We start from the raw sequence: 21,923 nt of genomic DNA, 5'->3' as shown, positions 1-21,923 counted from the left end.
TGCTAGGGCCCCAGTGAGGACCTGCGATCCCCCTGCTAAATGTATAGGTGAGTGGGGATTGTAGAGCTCATTTTTAGAAGGGGAGAAGAAGAATCACTTGATGCTGGGGGCCCAAGAAAGTTACAATATATACCATTTTCCATTATGTTCCTCCATATTGGAATTATTTCTGTCCTCCATATTGTACCAACATATTGGACAGTGCTATTATAAGGGCAGAGACACACGCTGCTATTTGGGAAATTAGTCGCCCAGCGACAAATCGCTTCTTCTTCGGGCGACTAATCTCCCTGAATTGCCTTCCCGCCGGCTAGAATGTAAATCGCAGGCGGGATGGCACTCGGAACGCTTTGTTTTCCAAAGTCACCCAAAGTCTCCTCATGAGGAAACTTTGGGCAACTTCGGAAGGCCGAAGTGATCCAAGTGTCATCCTGCTGGCGATTTACATTCTAGCCGACGGGAAGGTAGTTCGGGGAGATTAGTGGCCTGAAGAAAAAGCGATTTGCCACTGTCCGACTAATCTTCCAAAATAGCAGCGTGTGTCTCTGCCCTTAAAGTGTTTGTTCACCTAAATTAACATTTAGCATGATGTAGAGAGTGATATTCTGAGCCAATTTGCAATTGGTTTTCAGTTTCAGTTATTTGTGGTTTTCGAGTTATTTAGCTTTTTATTCAGCAGCTCTCTCCGGGTTGCAATGTCAGCCATCTGGTTACTAGAGTCCAGACTACCCTAGCAACCATGTATTGATTTAAATAAGGGACTGGGATATGAATGAGAGAGTCCCAGAATAGAAAGATGAATCATAAAACCTAGCAATAACAATAATTGTGTAGCCTTACACATTTGTTTTCAGATATGGTCAGTGACCCCCATTTGAAAGCTAGAAAGATGAAGGGTAATAATTCAAAAACTATAAGAAAAAAAAAAATGAGGGCCAATGGAAAAGTTACTTGGAAAAAGCCATTCTATAAGATACTTAAAAGATAACTTAAAGGTGAACCACCCCTTTAAGTTCTTCTTGGAGATGTAAAAGAGTTTTCACGAGGGGCAATTTTGAGAGGTATGACACATAAGTGGGCATGACCTAACCACTTATGTCTTCACCCTGCCCCCTTTCATCCCCAACAGTCTCCCCATCTTTTTTTTTTAAGATGGCAACCTTACTTTCAGGGTTAAATTACAATCTTTTGAAAGACAGCTGCAATGGGCCAGAGCCAGGTGACACTGACTGTCCGGCTTGTGAACTGTTCTCTTGTCTCCAGGGCTCTACACAATGCCCTTGCACAGGAAACCGCCCATATTGCAAAATAGTTATGGAACCACCCATGAGTCATAAACATGTATTTAAAGAAAAACACAAAACTGGAAATTCATGTTCTTTTTTCTTTTTTGTTTTCATGTTCATTGTTTTATGACACATTTAATGAGAGACAAGTGGTAAAAATATATTATCTTACAGTCAGCATATCAACTCATTGATTTATTTTAATGAAATACAGTATTTTATTTTTCTTCGTTAAAGGGGTAGTTTTAAAGAGGTGGTTTACCTGTTAAGTTGTCTTCTTTTTCTGACTCTTTCCAGATTCCAAATTGACCCCATCTAAAAAAAACGCTCTGTAAGGCTACAAAAATATTGTTATTACTTTTTATTACTCACCTTTCTATTCAGGCCTCTCCTATTTATATTCCAGTCTCTTATTCAAATCAATGCATGGTTGCTAGGGTCATTTGGACTCTAGCAACCAGACAGGGCCGGAAGGGGGGATAGGCATAGTAGGCATGTGCCTAGGGCGCATAACTTAAAGGGGTGCCAGGCACATACCTTTCACTGCTGCCTACCCCAGTCCGGTCTGCAAAAGTCCGGCTGGCTGCAATTGTTTGCAGCCAGTGCGCACATACGAGCGGTGATGGGGGGGTGCTCTTGCAGCTTTTATCAGGGGGCCTTTAATCTTCCAGTCCCTCATGGAAACCATTTTCCCTTTGACTTTCTGAGGTAAAATTTTCTTCCCTCAGTTCTTGCTTGTTTTTATTACTTCTCTTTCTATTCAGCCTTAGTCTTCCAGTCCCTCATGGAAACCATTTTCCATTTGACTTCGCTCTGTTGCACCCTCCTCTGTGTGACTGAACTAGGGATGCACCTAATCCACCATTTTGGATTCGGCCGAACCCTTCAAGACAGATCCGGCCAAATACTGAACCGAATCCTAATTTGTAAATGCAAATTCGGGGTGGGAAGGGGAAAACATTTTTTACTTCCTCGTTTTGTGACAATAAGTCACACATTTCCCTCCCCTCATTTGCATATGCAAATTAGAGTTCAGATTCAATTCGGCCGAAACCGAATCCGGCTGTAAAAGGCAGAATCTTGGATTCTGTTCATCCCTAGACTGAACAAGAGGGAAATCAGACCATGTGTTAGCATTTCTTTTTTAAACTGATGTAACCAATAAAGGATGAATTTTTAACCAACAACCTATGAGCGATCCTTTGACTTTGGAGTGCGCCGCGACGACTTGGATGTGAATAATGGGAAATCAGGGAAAGCACATTTCTGAGGTAAAATATTCTTCCCTCAGTTCTTGCTTGTTTTATTACTTCTCTTTCTATTCAGCCTTAGTCTTCCAGTCTCTCACGGAAACCATTTTCCCTTTGACTTTGCTCTGTTGCACCCTCCTCTGTGTTACTGAACAAGAGGGAAATGGGGGGAAGTACATTCCTGAGGTAAAATGTTCTTCCCTCAGTTCTTGCTTGTTTTTATTACTTTTCTTTCTATTCAGCCTTCGTCTTCCAGTCCCTCATGGAAACCATTTCCCCTTTGATTTTGCTCTGTTGCACCCTCCTCTGTGGGACTGAACGAGAGGGAAATGGGGGGGAAGTACATTCCTGAGGTAAAATTTTCTTCCCTCAGTTGGTGCTGTTTCCGTACATCCGGGGTTTAATGCAGGCAGGCCATTTCCTGCTCTCCTGACTCAGGAAGGACAACAAGGCTTGAAAGAGAAAGCAAGAAGCCTGTTGGCTGGTTGCTGCTTAGGAGAGGGGAGGTAGGAACGTCTCTGGAGCCGAGACTGAGACTGAGAGAAATAAAAGGAAGGTGCTTCGTTTCGAGGCAAAGGCTGCAGTTTATTGTGGGCTTCACATTCCCGGAAGCGAAGGGAGAAGTGGGCGGGGCCGCTACAGGTGCAGCACAAAGTGGTCTGAGGAGAATTTCCTGGTTGAGCTCACTCAAGGGGCGGGGGGTGCTGGATAAATGGATCAGGCTGGAACTATATGGAGTAAGAACTGACAGTGCAGCCCTTATATTAGCTGACAGGTTAGGGGAGGGGCTGAGTAGGTGTAAGTAGGTAACTAGTAGCTGGTTTGTTAACTAACTAGGTCACAGCTGTGTGTGTAAGCAGGTTATAGTTATTTTGATCATTGAGGGGCAACACCACATATGACCAATTGGATTAAAGTTGGCCTGGCCCTTATGTAGCAGATCTAGATTTTTTTGGGGGGCTAATGGGTTCTAGATAATCATCAGGAAATAATTTTATATTATAACGTCACCAAGGAAGGCAGCTTTAAGTGTATTGGGTAAAAGGACTTAATTTAAATTAAATCAGCCAGGGTATATGCTGAGCAGCAGAGGAACCAATCAAAAGCAAGCGTGAGGCAAGTTTCAATATGGCTTCCGAGAGAGATGAGGTGATCCAGCTGCCTCCCGATGGGACCTGCGATGCCTGCGAGCCCGACGAAGCCAAAGAAGCGGCCCAAATCTGCGACGACTGCCATTTTTCCTACTGCGGCCCCCACGCTGAGGAGCATCGGAGTCGGTACAGGGAGCACCGCCTGAGGGAATTCACCACACAGCCCCCTGTTCCGGAGAAAAGTGGGGAAAAGCCAGGAAGCGAGAGCAAGAAAAAGGAATACACAGAGAAGAGGTGTCAGATTCACCAGCAGGAGCTCACACTCTACTGCAGAGAGGACCAGAAAATTATCTGCGTGCTCTGCGCTGTCACGGGGGACCACCGGCAGCACCAGCTCGTCACCCTCAATCAGGCCTACCAAGAAATGAAGGTGAGCCCACTATATGCGGGGGCATGGGAAGCGAAGGTGTTCTGAAAATTTGTAGTTGGTCATTTCTTTATTGCTTTTTAAAATGTCAAGCATGGAGCATCAACTGCTATCTGGTTACTAGGGTTAAGTACCTTAGCAACCAGGCAGCAGTTTGCAAGGTCAGAAGGAGAGGACCTGGAAAGAACGGTAAGCGATTAAAAATAAGAACAACTCATCCCTGCAGTCAAGTCCATGTGAAATTAATGACCACTGAGCCGACTTTAATCTGTTTAGCAGTGCTGCTCTTAATATGGAAAATGCTGTCTTGAACCGAGTTTTTTTTCTCTATAACAGACAGTGGTTGGAGTGGGTAATACCAGCTGACTGCTGAAGGATTCTGGGAGCTGTAGTCCAGTTGCCACAGACCAGCAGCCTCTTTGTAGCTTTGCTCGTATACAAATCAAACTTTGAGTTTATATTCAAGTTAAATGTGGAGATGATCGGTCAAAGTCAAAAAAGGGGAAGTTTATCTGCCGCCATTTAAACCCAGTCACACCAGTAAGACTTGTTTTTGCTGAATGACCTAAAGTGAAAGTTCTTAAAGGGGTAGTTCAATTCGAATGCGACTCTTAGCATGGTGTAAGGCAGCAGTAAGAACGTTTTCTTCTGCGGGTTTTGAATGATCAAGCTTTGTTATTTACATTCTTATCTGGTTTCTTGGGACCCAATTCCCCTAGCAACTAAGCAGTAGCTTGCTTGGTTGCAGGTCGCTGCCACATTAAGAAGCATTTAAAGCAGTGCTGTACTATACAATTACTATGTATCAGTAGCACATCTCTTTCACTGGATGTGGCGCAGGTAATAGTGGCAAGCCCTGAGATACTCTGCAGGTCATTTCCCATGGATTGGTGCACTTATTTGCCCTGAAAGCAGGCATGTGTACAAATTGGGTCAGGGAGGAATATCCTACTGATTCTCAACACTAACTGTCCCAGGGAAATACAGAAATAATGTATGCGACCCCTAGGACCGACAATCCTTGTTATTGTCCCTGCTGTTTGATGACCTGTGTGTCTGACTGACCTTTTGCTCCTCTCCCTCTAGAACAGAAAACCTACCGACCTCAAACTGGCCATGGGCGACATGGTGGAGAGGTTAAAGGCAAAGTGCGTGGACCCCATGGTAAGTGAACATCCGTCCCTTCGATTTTGATGTAAACCGAAAAATTTAGTTACTTTTTAATTCTTGCATGGGAGAGAGTATTTTCCAATTCCTAAGTAGCTGCTTCATTTCTGGCCAAAAAACAGACTGCAGCCATGTCTCGCCAGAGATTTTATATATACACTCAGCAGATTGTAAGCTCTACAGGACAGGGACCTTCTTCTTGTCTCTTTAACACTTCTTATATTGGAATCGATTGCTTTATTAACCATAGTCGCTGCAACAGATCTGTTAAAGGAGAAGGAAAAGCTAAAATTAAGTAAGCTTTATCAGAAAGGTCTATATAAATACACCAGTAAACCCTCAAAGTAATGCTGCTCTGAGTCCTCTGTCAAAAGAAACACCACATTTCTTTCCTTCTATTGTGTACTCATGGGCTTCTGTATCAGACTTCCTGTTTTCAGCTTAAAGGGGTTGTTCACCTTTGAGATAACTTTTAGTATTATGTAGAGAGTGATATTGTGAGATAATTTGCAATTGGTTTTCATTTTTTATTATTGAAGGTTTTTGAGTTATTTAGCTTTTTATTCAGCAGCTCTTCAATTTGCATCGTAACCAATCTGGTAACTAGGGTCCAAATTTGGACCCTAGTTACATAGTTACATAGTTAACTATGTAACTATGTAACTATGTAACTAGGGTCCAAATTACCCTAGCAACCATGCATTGATTTGAACAAGAGACTGGAATATGAATAGGAGAGGCCTGATATAGAAGGCTCAGTAATAAAAAATAACAATACATTTGTAGCCTTACAGAGCATTTGTTTTTTAGAAGGGAGTCAGCGACGCCCATTTGAAAGCTGAAAAGTGTTAGAAAAAAGCAAATAACTAAAAAAAAAAAATAATGAAACCTGATGGAAAAGTTGCTTAGAATTGGCTGTTCTGTAACACAATAAAAGTTATCTTAAAGGTGAACCACCCCTTTAAACCTCCAGGGCTAGGGCTTGAGCATGCTCAGTTTGCTCCTCTCCCTCCTCCCCTTCCTGCTGTAATCTGAGCCCAGAGCTATGCATGAGCAGGGAAGAGACTCAGGCAGGAAGTGATGTCACACCATCCGAATCCAAAAAATCACATGACTTTTAGTCACACAAAAAAGCTGAGGTTCTCTTACCCCCTCGTTTCCCTGATTTACATACACAAATTAGAATTCGGATTCTGGCTGTGGCTGAATCTTTGACAAAGGATTTGGCCGAATCTTAAAATAGTGGATTCGGTGCATCCCTAGTGGTAAGCACAGGGTAATAAAATAATTGCTGCTATTTGAGTTACAGCCTTGAGCTGTGCTAACTTACATGCCTACTCCCGCTCCCAACTCAACTCCATTTATGGATCCAACCATCTCTGATGTCACAAAAGGGGGTGGGGTTAGGGCAGGCATGCACCTATAAATGGCGGCTGCCAGAGCAGACAGTCAACAGAGTAAGATCACAGGGGGGGGAGAGCTCAACCCAAACCCACCCACTACCTGCAGAATGTGTGTGGCAGTCAGCCCAAACCTGCCCAGCCTAGGGGTAAACCCGCGGGTTCTGCAAGTGTCAGGCGGACCTGCACATGGGATATTTTGTGCCCGAATTGCATTCTGAATTGGTCCCTGTTCCCCTGCCATAATAGGCCAGAAAATAACACCATTCAAACTTGGTAAACAAGATTATAAAAAACGGGTGCTATTATATGATATGCCAGTATCCCTTTAATTCTCTTATTGCACAGTGAATCCCATCATCCCATCCCTGCTCCACCCCCATCCCCAGATATTATAATCAGCATGTTTAACGCTCCCTTACACCCCTAAATAAGTGAAAAGCGACTCTTTTAGCATTTCAATTCTCTACCTCTTTCACTTTGCTGCAGTTTTTTTTTTCCCTCTGTATAATTAATGGGTTTAGTGGGGCATCGTTAATGCTGTCGCTAAGAAACCGAGAGGAGCCCCATCCCGCTGCCAAGAAATGCAGAATCCACAATGAGAGGAGCCCCAGCTGCTGCAAAGAGAGGCGAAGCAGTTAATGCTATGACTGGCCTTGCTTTCCTCAAAGGGGGTGGTTCACATTTAAGTTAACTTTTAGTATGTGATAGAATGACCAGTTCTAAGCAACTTTTCAATTGGTTTTCATTTTTTATAGTATTTTAATTATTTGCCCGCGCCTTCTGATTCTTTCCAGCTTTCAAATAGGGGTCACTGACCCCATAAAATAAACACATGTTCGGTAAGGCTTGTTATTGCTACTTTTAATTATCAGTCTTTCTATTCAGGCCTCTTCTAATCATATTCCAGTCTCTCATTCGAATCAATGCATGGTTGATAGGATAATTTGGACCCTAGCAACCAGATTGCCTAAATGGCAAACGGGAGAGCTGCTGAATAAAAAGCTAAATAACTCAAAAATGTACAAATAATAAAAAATGAAAACCAATTGCAAATTGTCTCAGAATATCCCTCTAACCTTTAGTATGTTCTATAATGGCCAACTTTTCAATTGGTCTTCATTATTTATTTTTTGTAGTATGTTAATTATTTGCCTTCTTCTTCTGACTCTTTCCTGCTTTTTGAAGGGGGTGTCACTGACCCCCATCTAAAAAACAAATGCTCTGTAAGGCTACAAATGTATTGTTATTGCTACTTTTTATTACTCCTCTTTCTATTCAGGGCTTCTCCTAGTCACGTTCCAGTCTCTTATTCAAAGCAATGCATGGTTGCTAGGGTCGTTTGAAATCGCAAACTAGAGAACTGCTGGATAAAAAGCTAAATAACTCAAAAACCACAAATGATAAAAAATGAAAACCAATTGCAAATTGTCTCCACATATCTACATATCTACATCATACTAACAGTTAATTTAAAGGCAACACCCCCTTTAATGTTGAAAGTCACATATGTGTCTTCACTACAGTTTAATTACATTTGCCCCTGAAGTATGAGATTCAATTTGGCTCCAGTTCTGCAAACTCAGCAGATATTTGTTAAGCTTATATTCACATATTAGTCACATATGACAACATAGAGTACTTAAAAGCCCATTGCCCTTTTTATGTTTCTGTTCCTTATCGCCCCATAGACCTCCTATTGTGTTATTATGCCATTACAGGAAGCCCTATCGGCCTAGCAGTTCGTGGCTGTAGTTTGATGTTACTATTAGGAAGATTTTAGGGATGCACCAAATCCACTATTTTAGATTCGGCCGAACCCCCGAATCCTCCGCAAAGGATTCGGCTGAATACCGAACCGAATCCTAATTTGCATATGCAAATTAGGGGTGGAAAGGGGAAAACATTTTTTAGTTCCTTGTTTTGTGACAAAAAGTCACACGATTTCTCTCACGCCCCTAATCGGCATATGCAAATTAGGATTCGGCCGGGCAGAAGGATTCGGCCGAATCCGAATCCTGCTGAAAAAGGCCGAATCCCGAACCAAATCCTGGATTCAGTGCTTCCCTAGAAGATTTGCCATAAATGACACTTAGCAGGGATACCTCCCTAGTCTTTCTCCTAATAATTATAGAGAAATCACCATAACACCAGCATAAATATTCTGCAGGGAAATGTGAGAGCTGGTGGCTGTTTAACTGCATTACTGGCTCAAGCATTCGTATGATCTGCACTCCCGCTGTATGCTATGTTTGCACTCGACCGCTCAGCTTAGTGTACGAGATTCTTCCATTCCATTTAGTTATTGCTCAGTCATAGCTTTTATGATGCCCTAGGGCACTTTTGATGTGATGCCCCCTCCGAGGAATCATCATGTGTGGCCAACTAAACCCAACTAGTGACAGGCAGCGAAGCTTAAATTAATGGCTAGGAAGGGCTTTTAAAACTTAATCATTCGTAATATGTTATGGTTTTTATAATATTCCCAGGTTTCTCAATCTCTGGCCCTTGTTAATTCAGCATTCTCAGACTCTTTCCATGGATGTGACTTCTACTTTTAAAGGGATACTCTCATGGAAAAAATTTTTTTATTCAAAACGCATCAGTTAATAGTGCTGCTCCAGCAGAATTCTGCACTGAAATCGGTTTCTCAAAAGAGCAAACAGATTTTTTTTAAATTTAATTTTGAAATCTGACATGGGGCTAGACAAACTGGCAGTTTCCCAGCTGCCCCCAGCCATGTGACTTGTGCTCTGATAAACTTCAGTCACTCTTTACTGCTGTACTGCAAATTGGAGTGGTATCACCCCCCCCCCAACAGAACAATGGGAAGGTAACCACATAACAGCTCCCTAACACAAGATAACAGCTGCCTGGTAGATCTAAGAACAACACTCAATAGTAAAATCCAGGTCCCACTGAGACACATTCAGTTACATTGAGTAGGAGAAACAACAGCCTGCCAGAAAGCAGTTCCATCCTAAACTGCTGGCTCTTTCTGAAAGCACATGACCAGGCAAAATGACCTGAGATGCACCTACACACCAATATTACAACTAAATACACTTGTTGGTTCAGGAATGACATTTTATATTGTAGAATGAATTATTTGGAGTGTAAACAGTGTCATTTAGAAATAAAAACTAGGGATGCATGAATCCACTATTTTGGATTCGGCCGAACCCCTACAACGAATCCACTATTTTGAATTCGGCCGAATCCACGATTCTTTAAAAGATTCGGCCGAATACCAAACCGAATCCTAATTTGCATAATCAAATTAGGGGATGGAAAGGATAAAGCTGAATTTTTTTTTTTTAACTTCCTTGTTTTGTCAGTACCGTAACTAGAGGGGGGCGGCCCTGGTGCGTGACGCGCAGCCGGGCCTCCGTCCCCCTCTGTACGGCCCGCATTTCAGTGGCGGTCTGGCTGCTGGGGGGGCCCTGAGGGGATGCGGGCACTGGCACAAATTTGCAGCAAATTCCTGCGTTTCGCCGCCAGCAAATAAATTTGCAAATCTCCAGCGAAAATTCACATGCGTTAATTTTCCGATTTTATCGTGAAAACGGTCGAATTGCTGTATTTTTTCATGAAAACGTTTGAATTTCACGATTATTTTGTGAAAACGGTAGAATTTCACGATTTTTTCAGGAACTTTCCGATTTCACGATTTTTCGCAAATTTTTTGCCGTGGAGAGATTCACATATTACTATTGATGAGCAAAATGAGCGGATCTGTCAATGACTTATCTGAGGAACGTCCCCGTAGACTGTCCGTGACTTCAGTAAATAGATTGTGGATCAGGGGTTCAAATGCATCGAGTGGAACTGAATTGCAATACTATCATCCTGTATTTACCTTAGCTGATTCTATACCATGCTTGTTTGTTAACCCACCCGCAGATTAGCCGCAGTGAGCTGAAGGCCTTTGTACAGAAGGAGTTTGAGCTCATGAGGCACCTGGTGCAGGAAGAAGAAATCAAGGCCCTTCACTACGTGGACCTGCAGGAGGCCGTGGCTTCTGCTCACGTGACGGAGGTCTTGGCTGAACTTAATGTCCATATGGCTAAGCTCACAACTGAGATGGTAGAAATCACACGGCAGCTGAACAGCTTTAACGACATTGCGATGGAGAAACCAGAGGTACGGGGAGTCTTCTCCTTTCTTGGGTCACTTTAGCAATTCATCTTTACCCCACTGGCTTCCTTAAAGGGTGGTTCAGCTTCAGACAACTATTTGTTTTCAGTTAGATCACCAGAAATAACGACTTTTTCCAATGACTTTCTATTTTCTATGTGTGACCGTTTTTCTAATATTGAAGTGTAAATTGTCATTTTTCACCTTCTGAAGCAGCTCTGGGAGGGGGGTCGCCGACCCTGTAAACTGTTCTTAATGGATACATTTAGTATTTTGTCCCTGCTGAGCAAAATCTCTGGGTTTCATTACAGGCAGCTGTTAGAATTGATACAATAGTTGCTGATACTCCAGAGATGCTGCTGAGAAATGGATTAACTCAATGTTGCAAAATTGTAACAGTTTAGAATCTGCTTCTGAATTACTGAGCTGCCAGACTCAGAGACACGAACATTCAACTTTAAACTTAGATTTTGCAAAAACAGTAAAAATTAAAAAATGAAAGGTAATTGAAAAAAGTCTATTTCTGGGGAACATTCCAAAAAGTGTTTGGAATAAATGGGGTTGTTCACCTTCCAACCAACACTTTTTTCCATTTTGGCAGGTTTTAGATGGTGAATGTTTGAAGTTAAATTTTTAAAGGGACAGTACATGATAAATTTCGAAATTCGAATTTTCGATTTTCTACAAAAAAACAGCTCGAAATTCGATTTTTTTTTTAATTTAAAAATTTAAATCTGCCCCTTAAAGTTTTGCAACATTTACTTGATACATTTCTCTGCAGCATCTCTGGAGTATCAGCAACTATTGTATCAATTCTAACTGCCTAAAATGAAACTCAGGGATTCTGTTCAGCAGGGACAAAGATAACAAATGTATCAACTTAATGTATCAATTTAGAACAGTTTACACAGTCGGCGACCCCCAAGAGCTGCTTTAGAAGGTGAAAAATTAAACTTTGCACTTCATTATTACAAAAATGGTCACACATAGAAAATAGAAAGTAATTGGAAAAACCCGCTGATCTGAGAAAAGTGTTGGAAGGTGAACATCCCCTTTAAATGTCCATTAATCCCAAACTACAAGTTTTCCTAACAGAATCTGGCCTCTGGTGGTTTGCTCTCTAGAGAGCGAATTAAATAAAAGTCGCAAAGTTTGCCCCAGGTCTAGTAACCAATAACAACCAATCAAATGTTTGCTTTTAAACGCCTGACCAGCAAATGCTTCCTGCTGATTGGTTACTACACATGGGTGCACCATTTATACATTACCCCATAGATGTTGAATGCTGAGGAGTTCCAGTAGGTGTGTTAACAAATTACTTTTCTTCCTTCCCCAGCACCCAGAAGAAGAATCAAGGTAAGAAAATATATTTTCCTTGATTTAATTTTGGGGAAATTCAAACTAAAAGCCGTTATGTTGCCTGCAGTGTCACATAACTTAAACAATATCTGTGTACATACAAAGGGGGACATTCTCGTGTCACTGTACCTTATTGTCCCTCAATCACAGAAATGCCCTTGGTCAGACAGTAATGGGACCTAGAGCTCCATAAATGGAGTTACACCAAATAGAATTTCACAGTAAGGGATTATCAGTCTTTAGGGAAGCACCGAATCCAGGATTCGGTTCGGTTCGGGATTCGGCCTTTTTCAGCAGGATTCAGATTCGGCCGAATCCTTCTGCCCGGCCGAACCAAATCCAAATTAAGGGCGGGGAGGGATATCGCGTGACTTTGTGTCACAAAACAAGGAAGTAAAAAAAATTTTCAGCTCCCCACCCCTAATTTGCATATGCAAATTATGATCCGGATTCGGTTTGGTATTTGGCCGAATCTTTTGCGAAGGATTCTGGGGTTCAGCCCGAATCCAAAATAGTGGATTTGGTGCATCCCCATCAGTCTTGCAGTGCATTGTATATAGTCCTTATATTATGGCATGGGCTTCTATTGCTGATATATATTATAACAACCAATCAGATCATTGTTCTCTTGTTTAGCTTCAGTAGGTAAGTCAAAGCTAATAGTTGTTATGGGTTACACTTATCCTTGTAAATTTCACCCACATTTTTCAACAAGTTAATATATTCGTCTCTTTATATATAAAAAATGATTCCCCCCCCCCACGGTGAGTTGTCCTTATATTAACAGAACACATGGCCGATATATGGCATATGGTATCTTCCTTTCACTTCCTGTTTCCCAGGTAACCATATATTAACCATTTCTCTTCATTTTAACTTTTTTATGTTGACAAGCGCCTAATCTTGTTATTCTAATAGAGAATTTAATGAAAAATGGCAACTAGTTGGTATGCAGTCTGACTGTTCTGCAGCCCACCAAATAGTCCCCTTGGGATAGAGTTATGGGCCTATCAAAAAACTTGGTGCCACCATCAGAATAAAAATAATTAACAAGAATAATGATGATAAGATTAAAGGTGTTGTTTACCTTTAAATTAGATTTTAGTATGATGTAGACAATTTGCAATTGGTTTTCATTTCATACTATTTGTGGTTTTTGTGTTATTTAGCCTTCTATTCAGCAGCTCTCCAGTTTGCGATTTCAGCCATCTGGTTGCTAGGGTCCAAATTACCCCGGCAACGGTACACCGATTTAAATAAGAGACTGGAATATGAATGAGAGGGCCTGAATAGAAAGACGAGAAATAAAAAGTAACAATACATTTGTTGCCTTACAGAGCATTTGTTTTTTAGATGGGGTCGCTGACCCCCATTAGTAAGCTAGAAAGCGGCAGAAGAAGAAGGCAAATGATTCAAAAAGTATAAAAAAGAAATAGTGAAGAACAATTGAAAATGTTGCTGAACAATTGTTCACTCTATAATATGCTAAAAGTTAGGTTAAAGGAGAACTAAACCTCCCAATAAGAAAAGTCCCTACCTATTACCCCATATAGTCCCCCTCCCTGCTTTACTCCCACATAGTTCATTACACCTGAAAGTGTCCCGAATACATTGCTCCCATATCGATGCAGAGTAAAGGCGGCCATGGACATAACAATTACGATCTTATTCGGAAAAGATCTTTCAAAGAAAGGTCATTCGTTTCAATACACATGTGTAGAGCTCGTCAGATTTATAATCATCAGATATACAGAGAGAAACAATAGAATTCTACTTGTATCTGACCATTCAGCAATAACAATGGCCGATGTTCTGGTGCCGTGAAAGGCGCCCAATCAAAATTTTCTGTCCAGCTCGACCGACGAGCCGACCGATATCCAAGTCTTCTGCCGATATCAATTGGCTCTTTTTCCACCAGACACCGATGCACTTAAGCTGGCCATAGACGCACAGATAAAATCGTACAAAACAAATTTTCACATGATATTATCTGTGCGTCTACGGCCAACGTAAGTGCATGGGAGCTCATGTGCGCTGTCTTTTTTGCACATGCTCAGTAGCTATGAACTGGAAGACTGCGCATGCGCCAATTACAAATGAAGACTGAAGTTCTGTAAGATGGCGCCATGAGCTCCACTGCGCTCACTCTGCATCAATACGTGAGCAATGTATTCGGGACACTTTCAGGGGTAATGAACTATGTGGGGGGGGGGAAGCAGGGTGGGGGGCTATCTAGGGTAGTAGGTAGGGGCTTTTTTTATTGGGGGGTTAGTTCTCCTTTAGGGTCAGGGCACACAGGGAGATTAGTCTCCTCTCTTCGGGGCAACTAATCTTGCCAAACTGCCTTCCCGCCGGCTAAAATGAAAATCGCCGGCTGGATGGCACTCGGAGCGATTCGTTTTCAGAAGTCGCCCGAAGTTGGCAGCCGACGGAATGGGCGGTTTGTTTTCTGAAGTTGCCTGACGGGCAACTTCGGAAAACGAATTGTGCTGAGTGCCATCCGGCCAGCGATTTACATTTTAGCCGGGGAGATTAGTTGCCCCAAAGAAGAGGCGATTTGTTGCCGGACGACGAATCTGCCTGTGTGCCCTGACCCTTAATGTTGAACTGCCCCTTTAAGACCATTAGAAGCAGCACATGGATTTAAAATAGATCACACTGGAGCTGCATTCCGTATGGAGATTTCTATCCGACCCCTGCTGTCGCCGCTCTGTACCAACCAAGTCTTCCCTGACGCCTGATAAAAGCAAAGATGCAACAACATTCCTTTGAGTTGTGTCTGTACATATCCACCTCAATAGTTCCCTTTTATTGCACCGATTCTCAGTATTGCCAGCCTGTTCCTGTGCAAGGGACTGAGATCAATGAATCTGATTGAAAACACACAGAACAGTATGTATGAATATGTGTATTGGTATGCACCAGTAGTTTATCATGTGCATAGATAATACATTCTGTAACATATGTATGTTTCAAAGGAGCTGCCATACTGCTTTCTTTAGTTGCATTTGCATAGTGTGTTCCCTCTACAGAGAGGCAATATGGCAGCCAAAGAGAACATTTGCCATGGAACCCCAGCAACAGAGGGGGGAACGTAGGGGGGACTACAAGTCCCAGCATTCCCCAAAGGGGGGACAGCACCGTGGGAGCCCCGAGGAGCTTTAAATGCAAGAGGTTGTTGGGTGAGGTATGAGTTCATAAGTAGAGGGACTAGGCTTATCCTATAATGTTTCTCAGAATTTCAGCCAAAAACAACTCCTGCTGAGGATGCTGGAGCCACAGCTGTGCCCATAGGAAGATCCAAGGTAGAGGAGGATAGTAGGATGTAGTGTAGGACTGTACAGGGATTGGATCCGTTATCTGGAAACCCGTTATCCAGAAAGCTCCGAATTACAGAAAGGCCGTATCCCACGGGCTCCATTTTATCCAAATAATTCATATTTTTAAAAATGATTTCCTTTTTCTGTGTAATAATAAAACGGTAACTTGTACTTGATCCCAACTAAGATATAATTAATCCGTATCGGAGGCAAACCCAGCCTATTGGCTTTATTTAATGTTTATATGATTTTCTAGTAGACTTAAGGCATGAAGATCCATTATCTGGAAAGCCCCAGGTCCCGATCATTCTGAGTAACAGGTCCCATACCTGTACTAATGTTTTATATCAGCAATGTTCACCCTTCAGCAGTCGCTATCTAATCAACTGCTGTGAAGAATTTGCCCCTACAGGAAACCTCTGACCCCCGGGTCAGTAATAGGATCCCCAGCTGACCCCTACTTTCCCCTATCACCAGGGAACTCTGAGCAGCTCTCTCCTCCTTATCAAAGTCTTTGTTAATCCCAGGGAGTATCAAGCTGTGAGCTGTCAAATACCCCTTGTAGCCGAGCATTCCTGGTCTATATTTGTATCCCAACAACTGCACCCAGGCCAGAGCAGGATTCCCGTAGCCAAACATGGGCTCGGAAGTGACAACCACTTGCTTTATTCCTGGTGGCACTTTTTAAGGGTCGTTTGGGGGTGGTTAGTATGTGTTGGAATGGCTAATTCTAAGCAACTTTTAGCCTTTTAATTATTTGCCTTCTTTTTCTGACTCTTTCCAGTTTTCAAATGGGGGTCGCTGACCCCACCTAAAAACAAATGCTCTGTAAGGCTACAAATGTATTTTTATTGCTACTTTTTATTACTAATCTTTCTACTCAGGCCTCTCCTAGTCATATTCCAGTCTCTTAATCAGACTCTTCTTCTTCTTTCCGGCTTTCAAATAGGAGGGTCACGCCATCTTAAAAAAAAAATGTTCTTTAAGGCTACACATTTAGGGGGTTACTTATCAAAATCCAAATTTTTCTGATAATTTTATTTTAAAAAGTCAGAGCGAACTACAATCCACAATTTGACCTTATTTATTATTAAAAAGCACGATATAATCGGATCGGGGAAAAACGCAATAAAAGGGTTTTTTTATCTGGGGATTTTTTTGGGCTTTTTCCCAAAAAGTCCGAAATAGTCAGATTTTTGCCAGAAAAAGACGGGCTAATTCCAGCACAGACCACAGAAACTTCCAAATAGGATAGGGAACTCTCCCATTGGCTTATATACAACTTCTTCAGGTCTGAGATGGAGAATTTTCAGATTCTGACTTTTTCCATCCTCGGGGTATAATTAATCTCGAAAGTTTTTTACATTTTTTTTGAGTTTTTACATTCGGACATTAATAAATAACCCCCTTATTGTTACTTCCGCTGTTTAGTAATCTTTCTTTATTCAGGCCATCTCCTATTAATATTCCGGTCTCTTATTCAAATCAATGCATGGTTGCTAGGGTAATTCGGACCCTAGCAACCAGATAGTGGAAACTGCAAACTAGAGAGCTGCTGAATAAAAAACGAAATAACTCAAAAACCACAAATAACAAGGTTGCCACCCGGCCGGTATTTTACCGGCCTAGCTGGTAAAACACCTTTTAATCTTTCGAATATTCGACCATTCGATAATCGAAGTACTGTCTCTTTAAAAAAAACTTCGACTTCAATACTTCGCCAAATTAAACCTGCCGAAGTGCTATGTTAGCCTATGGGGACCTTCTACAGCATTTTTCTACGTTTTTTGGAGTCAACGTAAAATCGTTCGATCGTACGATAAAATCGTTCAAATTGATCGATTTAATCGTTCGATCTAGCGATTTTACTTCGACCGCAGGATACCCGAATTTGATGAAAAAAGTTCGAATTCGATATTCAAATTTGAAGTCTTTAAATTCGATGGTCGCATTTCGAAGTATTTTTAACTTCGAAATTCGACCCTTGATAAATCTGCCCTGTAATATCATACTAAAAGTTAATTCAAAGGGGAAGAACTCCTTTAATTGCAATCATTCAAATCCTGCCCTTTGGGCACAAGCCAGTTATATCCGACAAATCGGGGCAGTGTTTGCGACATTCTCCCTGTCTGAGCCCACGTCTGAGTCTTCGGATAACTCCGACTCATCAGTGAGTTTAATATCCCTTAGGTGGGACGTCCAGGAACCGTAGAGACAGCGAGGAAATCGTACAAAATGCGTCCAAGGGAAGTCAAAATGGCAGCGGGTCAATAGCTTTACGGGTAGCGTTTTAGCGTGGCCTTCTGTGACATTTGCCAGCCATTATTTCTCCTAAAGGACAAGTGAAGAGAGAGAGCTGGCGGCCGGGATATGATTAATGCCGCGTAGGTTGAGTTTGATGGGGCCACCGGGTTGGTGTCTGCTCGTTCTGCATGATTTTGGCTAATTAACTTGGCATTGCTGCTTGACTCTCTCAACGAAGCTGCCAGAAACGTGACTTCTCTCTGCTCGTTAGGAATGGCATGATATCCACAGATACGTTTCTTCCTAACGAACCAGGCCTTCTTTAATGAGATTAAACTGGGTCATCAAAATGATCTCTATTATTATTATTATACAATCCTTGTTTCAATTATTGCTTCAATAATTATTCTCTGTCTCGTACAAAAACACCTACCTCCTCAGCCTTTGATATTGCAGCAGTTGCCTTTGTTTAATATAATTACAGGGCTGGGACCTATTATCCAGAATGCTTGGGACCTGGGGTTTTCCGGATAACGGATCTTTCCGTAATTTGGATCTTCATAACTTAAGCCTACTAGAAAATCATGTAAACATTAAATAAACCCAATAGGCTGGTTCTGCTTCCAATAAGGATTAATTATATCTTAGTTTAGATCAAGTTCAAGCTACTGTTTTATTATTACACAGAAAAAGGAAATCATTTTTAAAAATTTGGATTATTTGTTTAAAATTGAGTCTATGGGAGATGGTCTTTCCGTAATTCTGAGCTTTCTGGATAATGGGTTTCCGGATAACTGATCCCATACCTGTATCATTATTGCTCACATCATTATAAAGTGCCCCAGGGGAACGTTGGGTCCATCTAATTCACTGTTAGGGTCAGGCCATACTGGGCGTTTTGAGGCATTTGGTCGCCTGGCGACTAATCGCCTCGTTTTTGCGGCAACTAATTTTGTTTTCCAAAGTCGCCCAAAGTTTCCTCGTGAGGTGACTTCGGAAAATGAACCGCCGCGTGTGTAACTTTAAGTATGTAACAGAATGACTAATGCTAGGCAACTTTTCTATCGGTCTTCATTATTTATTATTTTATAGTTTTTTAATTATTTCCCTTCTTTGTCTGACTCTTTCCAGCTTTCAAATGGGGGTCACTGACCCCATCTAAAAAAACAAATGTAAGGCTACTCATTTAAGTATCTTATAGAATGGCTTTATCTAAGCAAATTTTCCATTGGCCCTCATTTTTTTTCTTCTTGTTATTGAATTATTTCCCTTCTTCTTTCCAGCTTTCAAATGGGGGTCACTGACCCTATATGAAACCAAATCTTCTGTAAGGCTACAACGCATTAATTGTTATTGCTGCATTTTAATGTTCATCTCTCTATTCAGGCCTCTCCTATTCATATTCCAGTTGCTTATTCGAATCAATGCATGGTTGTTAGGGTAATTTGCATCCTAGCAACCAGACGGCTGTAATCGCAAATGGGAGAGTTGTTAAATAAAAAGCAATGGAGAAACCACAAATATTAATAAAATGGAAACCCATTGCAAATTGTCTCACATTTATTTAAACCCCTTTAAATACATTCTAGAAGGGAAGTGCAAGGACAGACAATTGGGACCTTATTTATCAAAATCTGAATTTTTATTATTATTTTAATAAAATAAAAAAAATAAAAAAGTCCAACCAAACTAGAATCCACGATTGGACCTTATTATTATTAAAAATGCTCAATTTAATCTGATCGGGGACAAACAGGAAAAAAATTACAAAAATCCTGAATCGTATGATTTTTTTTTTCCCAAAAAGCCACAATTTTCAGATTTTTGTCCTAAATAGTCGTGCTAATTCCATATACCAAAGAAACTTCCAAATAGGATAGAGACCTCTCCCATTGACTTCTATCCAACCTCGATAGGTCTGAGATGCCAGATTCTGACTTTTTCCATCCTCGGGGTATAATAAATCTCGAAAAAGTCTAGTTTCTTTTCCATTAAAAATTCGGATTTCATATTAAAAAAAAAAAAAAAGCCACATTTTTTTTCGAGTTTTTAGCATTCAGACTTTAATAAATAACCACCTTAATGTAATAAGGGGAATGCGGATGTTTCTCTATGGAACTAGATCTAAAATATATTTACCTTTTGTATGTTACAGTTCCCAACTGGAATGAGTGGGATGTAATGGGAGAGTGAATTGGAAGCACTGGGTATTAAAAAAAAATTATTGGCAAGTAGATTCTTGGTGAATTAGTTTAACTAGCAAATGATTTCCCACGGGGTGCCGACCACAGCCTTCTCACAATGCAGTGATGGGAAACTTGCAGTTAAACTACAACTCCCATCAACCCCTCTGACTTTTAGTTTTCAGCTCTTTTTGCAGCTGCAGACAATTAAATGCTGCAAAGCTGAAACTTTTTGCTTCCGTCAGGTTTCCCGCAGCAAACGTATTGTCACCATTAGTCCGTTTTGGGTGCAGCAGAACCAACTTTTTAATGTCCTCTATCCATTAGCCGACACTTTTGAGCTTTTGTGCCACTGAAAGGAGACAAATAGGATCCAGTAAAAGGGAAAGGACTGCTTCTTTGTGTATTCCGGGCTTTTATGGCGCGAGGAAGAGAGCAAAGCTGTTTCCCGTAGAGCTGATTTACACTTGCGGTGCTGTGTATTGGCCGCGCCATAAATAATAAATACGGCATTCTTCCCATACGGAACGGTAACTAAGTGCCGGCCTTGCAGCTAATGGACTCATGTTTTCTCCTTGCTGAGGCAGTGTTGTCAAAATAAAGCTTTTTTTTCCCCCAATCTGAAGACCTTGTAGAACAATGAATGGGCCGGAGAATGGTTGAGCCTGCCTGGAGTCATAGAAAAATAGAACAAAAGACGGGAACCTGTTTCGGTTTCAAATCTATACAGTACATTTTTCTTAAATCAAAAACTGAAATAAATTCTGCCGGAAAAAGAGGTGTAATGGATCATTAAAGGAGAACTAAAGTTTAACTAAAGAAGTAGCTAGAAATGTTGTACATTGTTTTGGGCTTCTGTACAAGCCCAAGGCAACCACAGCCCTTTAGCAGTAAAGATCTGTGTCTCCAAAGATGCCCCAGTAGCTCCCCATCTTCTTTTCTGCTGATTCACTGCACATGCTCTGTGCTGCTGTCACTTACTGAGCTTAGGGACCCACTCACAATATACAGTACACATAGAATAGAGATTTCACAATATAAGGCTGATTAGTAATTAATACAGATAATTACTACATGGCAGCACAGAAACCAGTGCAAGATGAATGGAAACTATTGAGTGAGCTCCGAGCCACTAGGAAGCACAGGCTTCCGAAAGCAGCCACCGAAATGCTTCCGGATGCAATTTTGTCTCATGGGGGATTCAGGGAATGGCCCTGCCCTAGTTGCTGGGAAGCAAGGTTCATATGATCAGTAAATGCTACCTACATATTGGTTGCTATGGGTTACTAGACTTAGGGCAAACTTGGTGTCTGTTATTACTAGGGATGCACCGAATTCGAGATTCAGCTAGGGTTTGGCCTTTTTCAGCAGGATTTGGATTCGGCCGAATCCTTCTGCCCGGCTCAATTGAATCCGAATACTAATTTGCATATGCAAATTAGGGGCAGGGAGGGAAATCGCCTGACTTACATATGCAAATTAGGATTCGGTTTGGTATTCAGCTGAATCTTTTGCGAAGGATTCGGCAGTTCGGCCAAATTCAAAATAGTGGTTTTGGTGCATCCCTAGTTATTACATCAATAGGGTTGGTTTAACAAATGAATTTCCAGCAGTGACAGCGGCAGGTCCGGACTGAGAATTAAAATAGGCCCTGGCATTTCAGGTACATAGAGGCCCAATTAGCCCACATAGAGGCCCTAACAGCCTCCATCAGCCCACTAAATACTGACTTTCTATGGGAACTTATAACAGCCCCTCTGGCATTTGCCAGAAACCACAGATTGCCAGTCCGGGCCTGGACAGCAGTGGAGACAATGACAAAGAGGTAGATCAGGCTGGAAATAGGGGGTAGATTTTTATGGTGTAGTTTTTATTTCTAAATGACTCTGTTTACACTGCAAATAATTCACTCTACAATATAAAATTTCATTCCTAAACCAACAAGTGTATTTTTTTAGTTGTAAAATTGGTGTGTAGGTGCATCTCAGGTCATTTTGCCTGGTCATGTGATTTCAGAAAGAGCCAGCACTTTAGGATGGAACTGCTTTCTGGCAGGCTG

General features: G+C 41.5%; 1 protein-coding gene across 1 annotated transcript in view; it reads left to right on the top strand.

Annotated features, from left to right (window-relative positions):
* The first annotated feature begins 2,696 nt into the window (after positions 1–2,696).
* The window catches only part of trim44.L (tripartite motif containing 44 L homeolog), a 34,166-nt gene continuing 14,939 nt past the window's right edge, over positions 2,697–21,923 (top strand). Inside the window, exons 1-4 of the mRNA XM_018257322.2 lie at positions 2,697–4,057; positions 5,141–5,218; positions 10,525–10,764; positions 12,095–12,114. Coding sequence (XP_018112811.1) covers positions 3,665–4,057; positions 5,141–5,218; positions 10,525–10,764; positions 12,095–12,114 — 731 coding nt within the window. The 5' untranslated portion in view covers positions 2,697–3,664. The remainder of the gene's footprint in view (positions 4,058–5,140; positions 5,219–10,524; positions 10,765–12,094; positions 12,115–21,923) is intronic.

The sequence above is a fragment of the Xenopus laevis genome, chromosome 4L (assembly GCF_017654675.1).
Source record: "Xenopus laevis strain J_2021 chromosome 4L, Xenopus_laevis_v10.1, whole genome shotgun sequence".
Lineage (NCBI taxonomy): Eukaryota > Metazoa > Chordata > Amphibia > Anura > Pipidae > Xenopus > Xenopus laevis.
The sequence above is the reverse complement of the archived record's forward strand: the minus strand, read 5'-3'. Positions and strand labels throughout refer to the sequence as shown.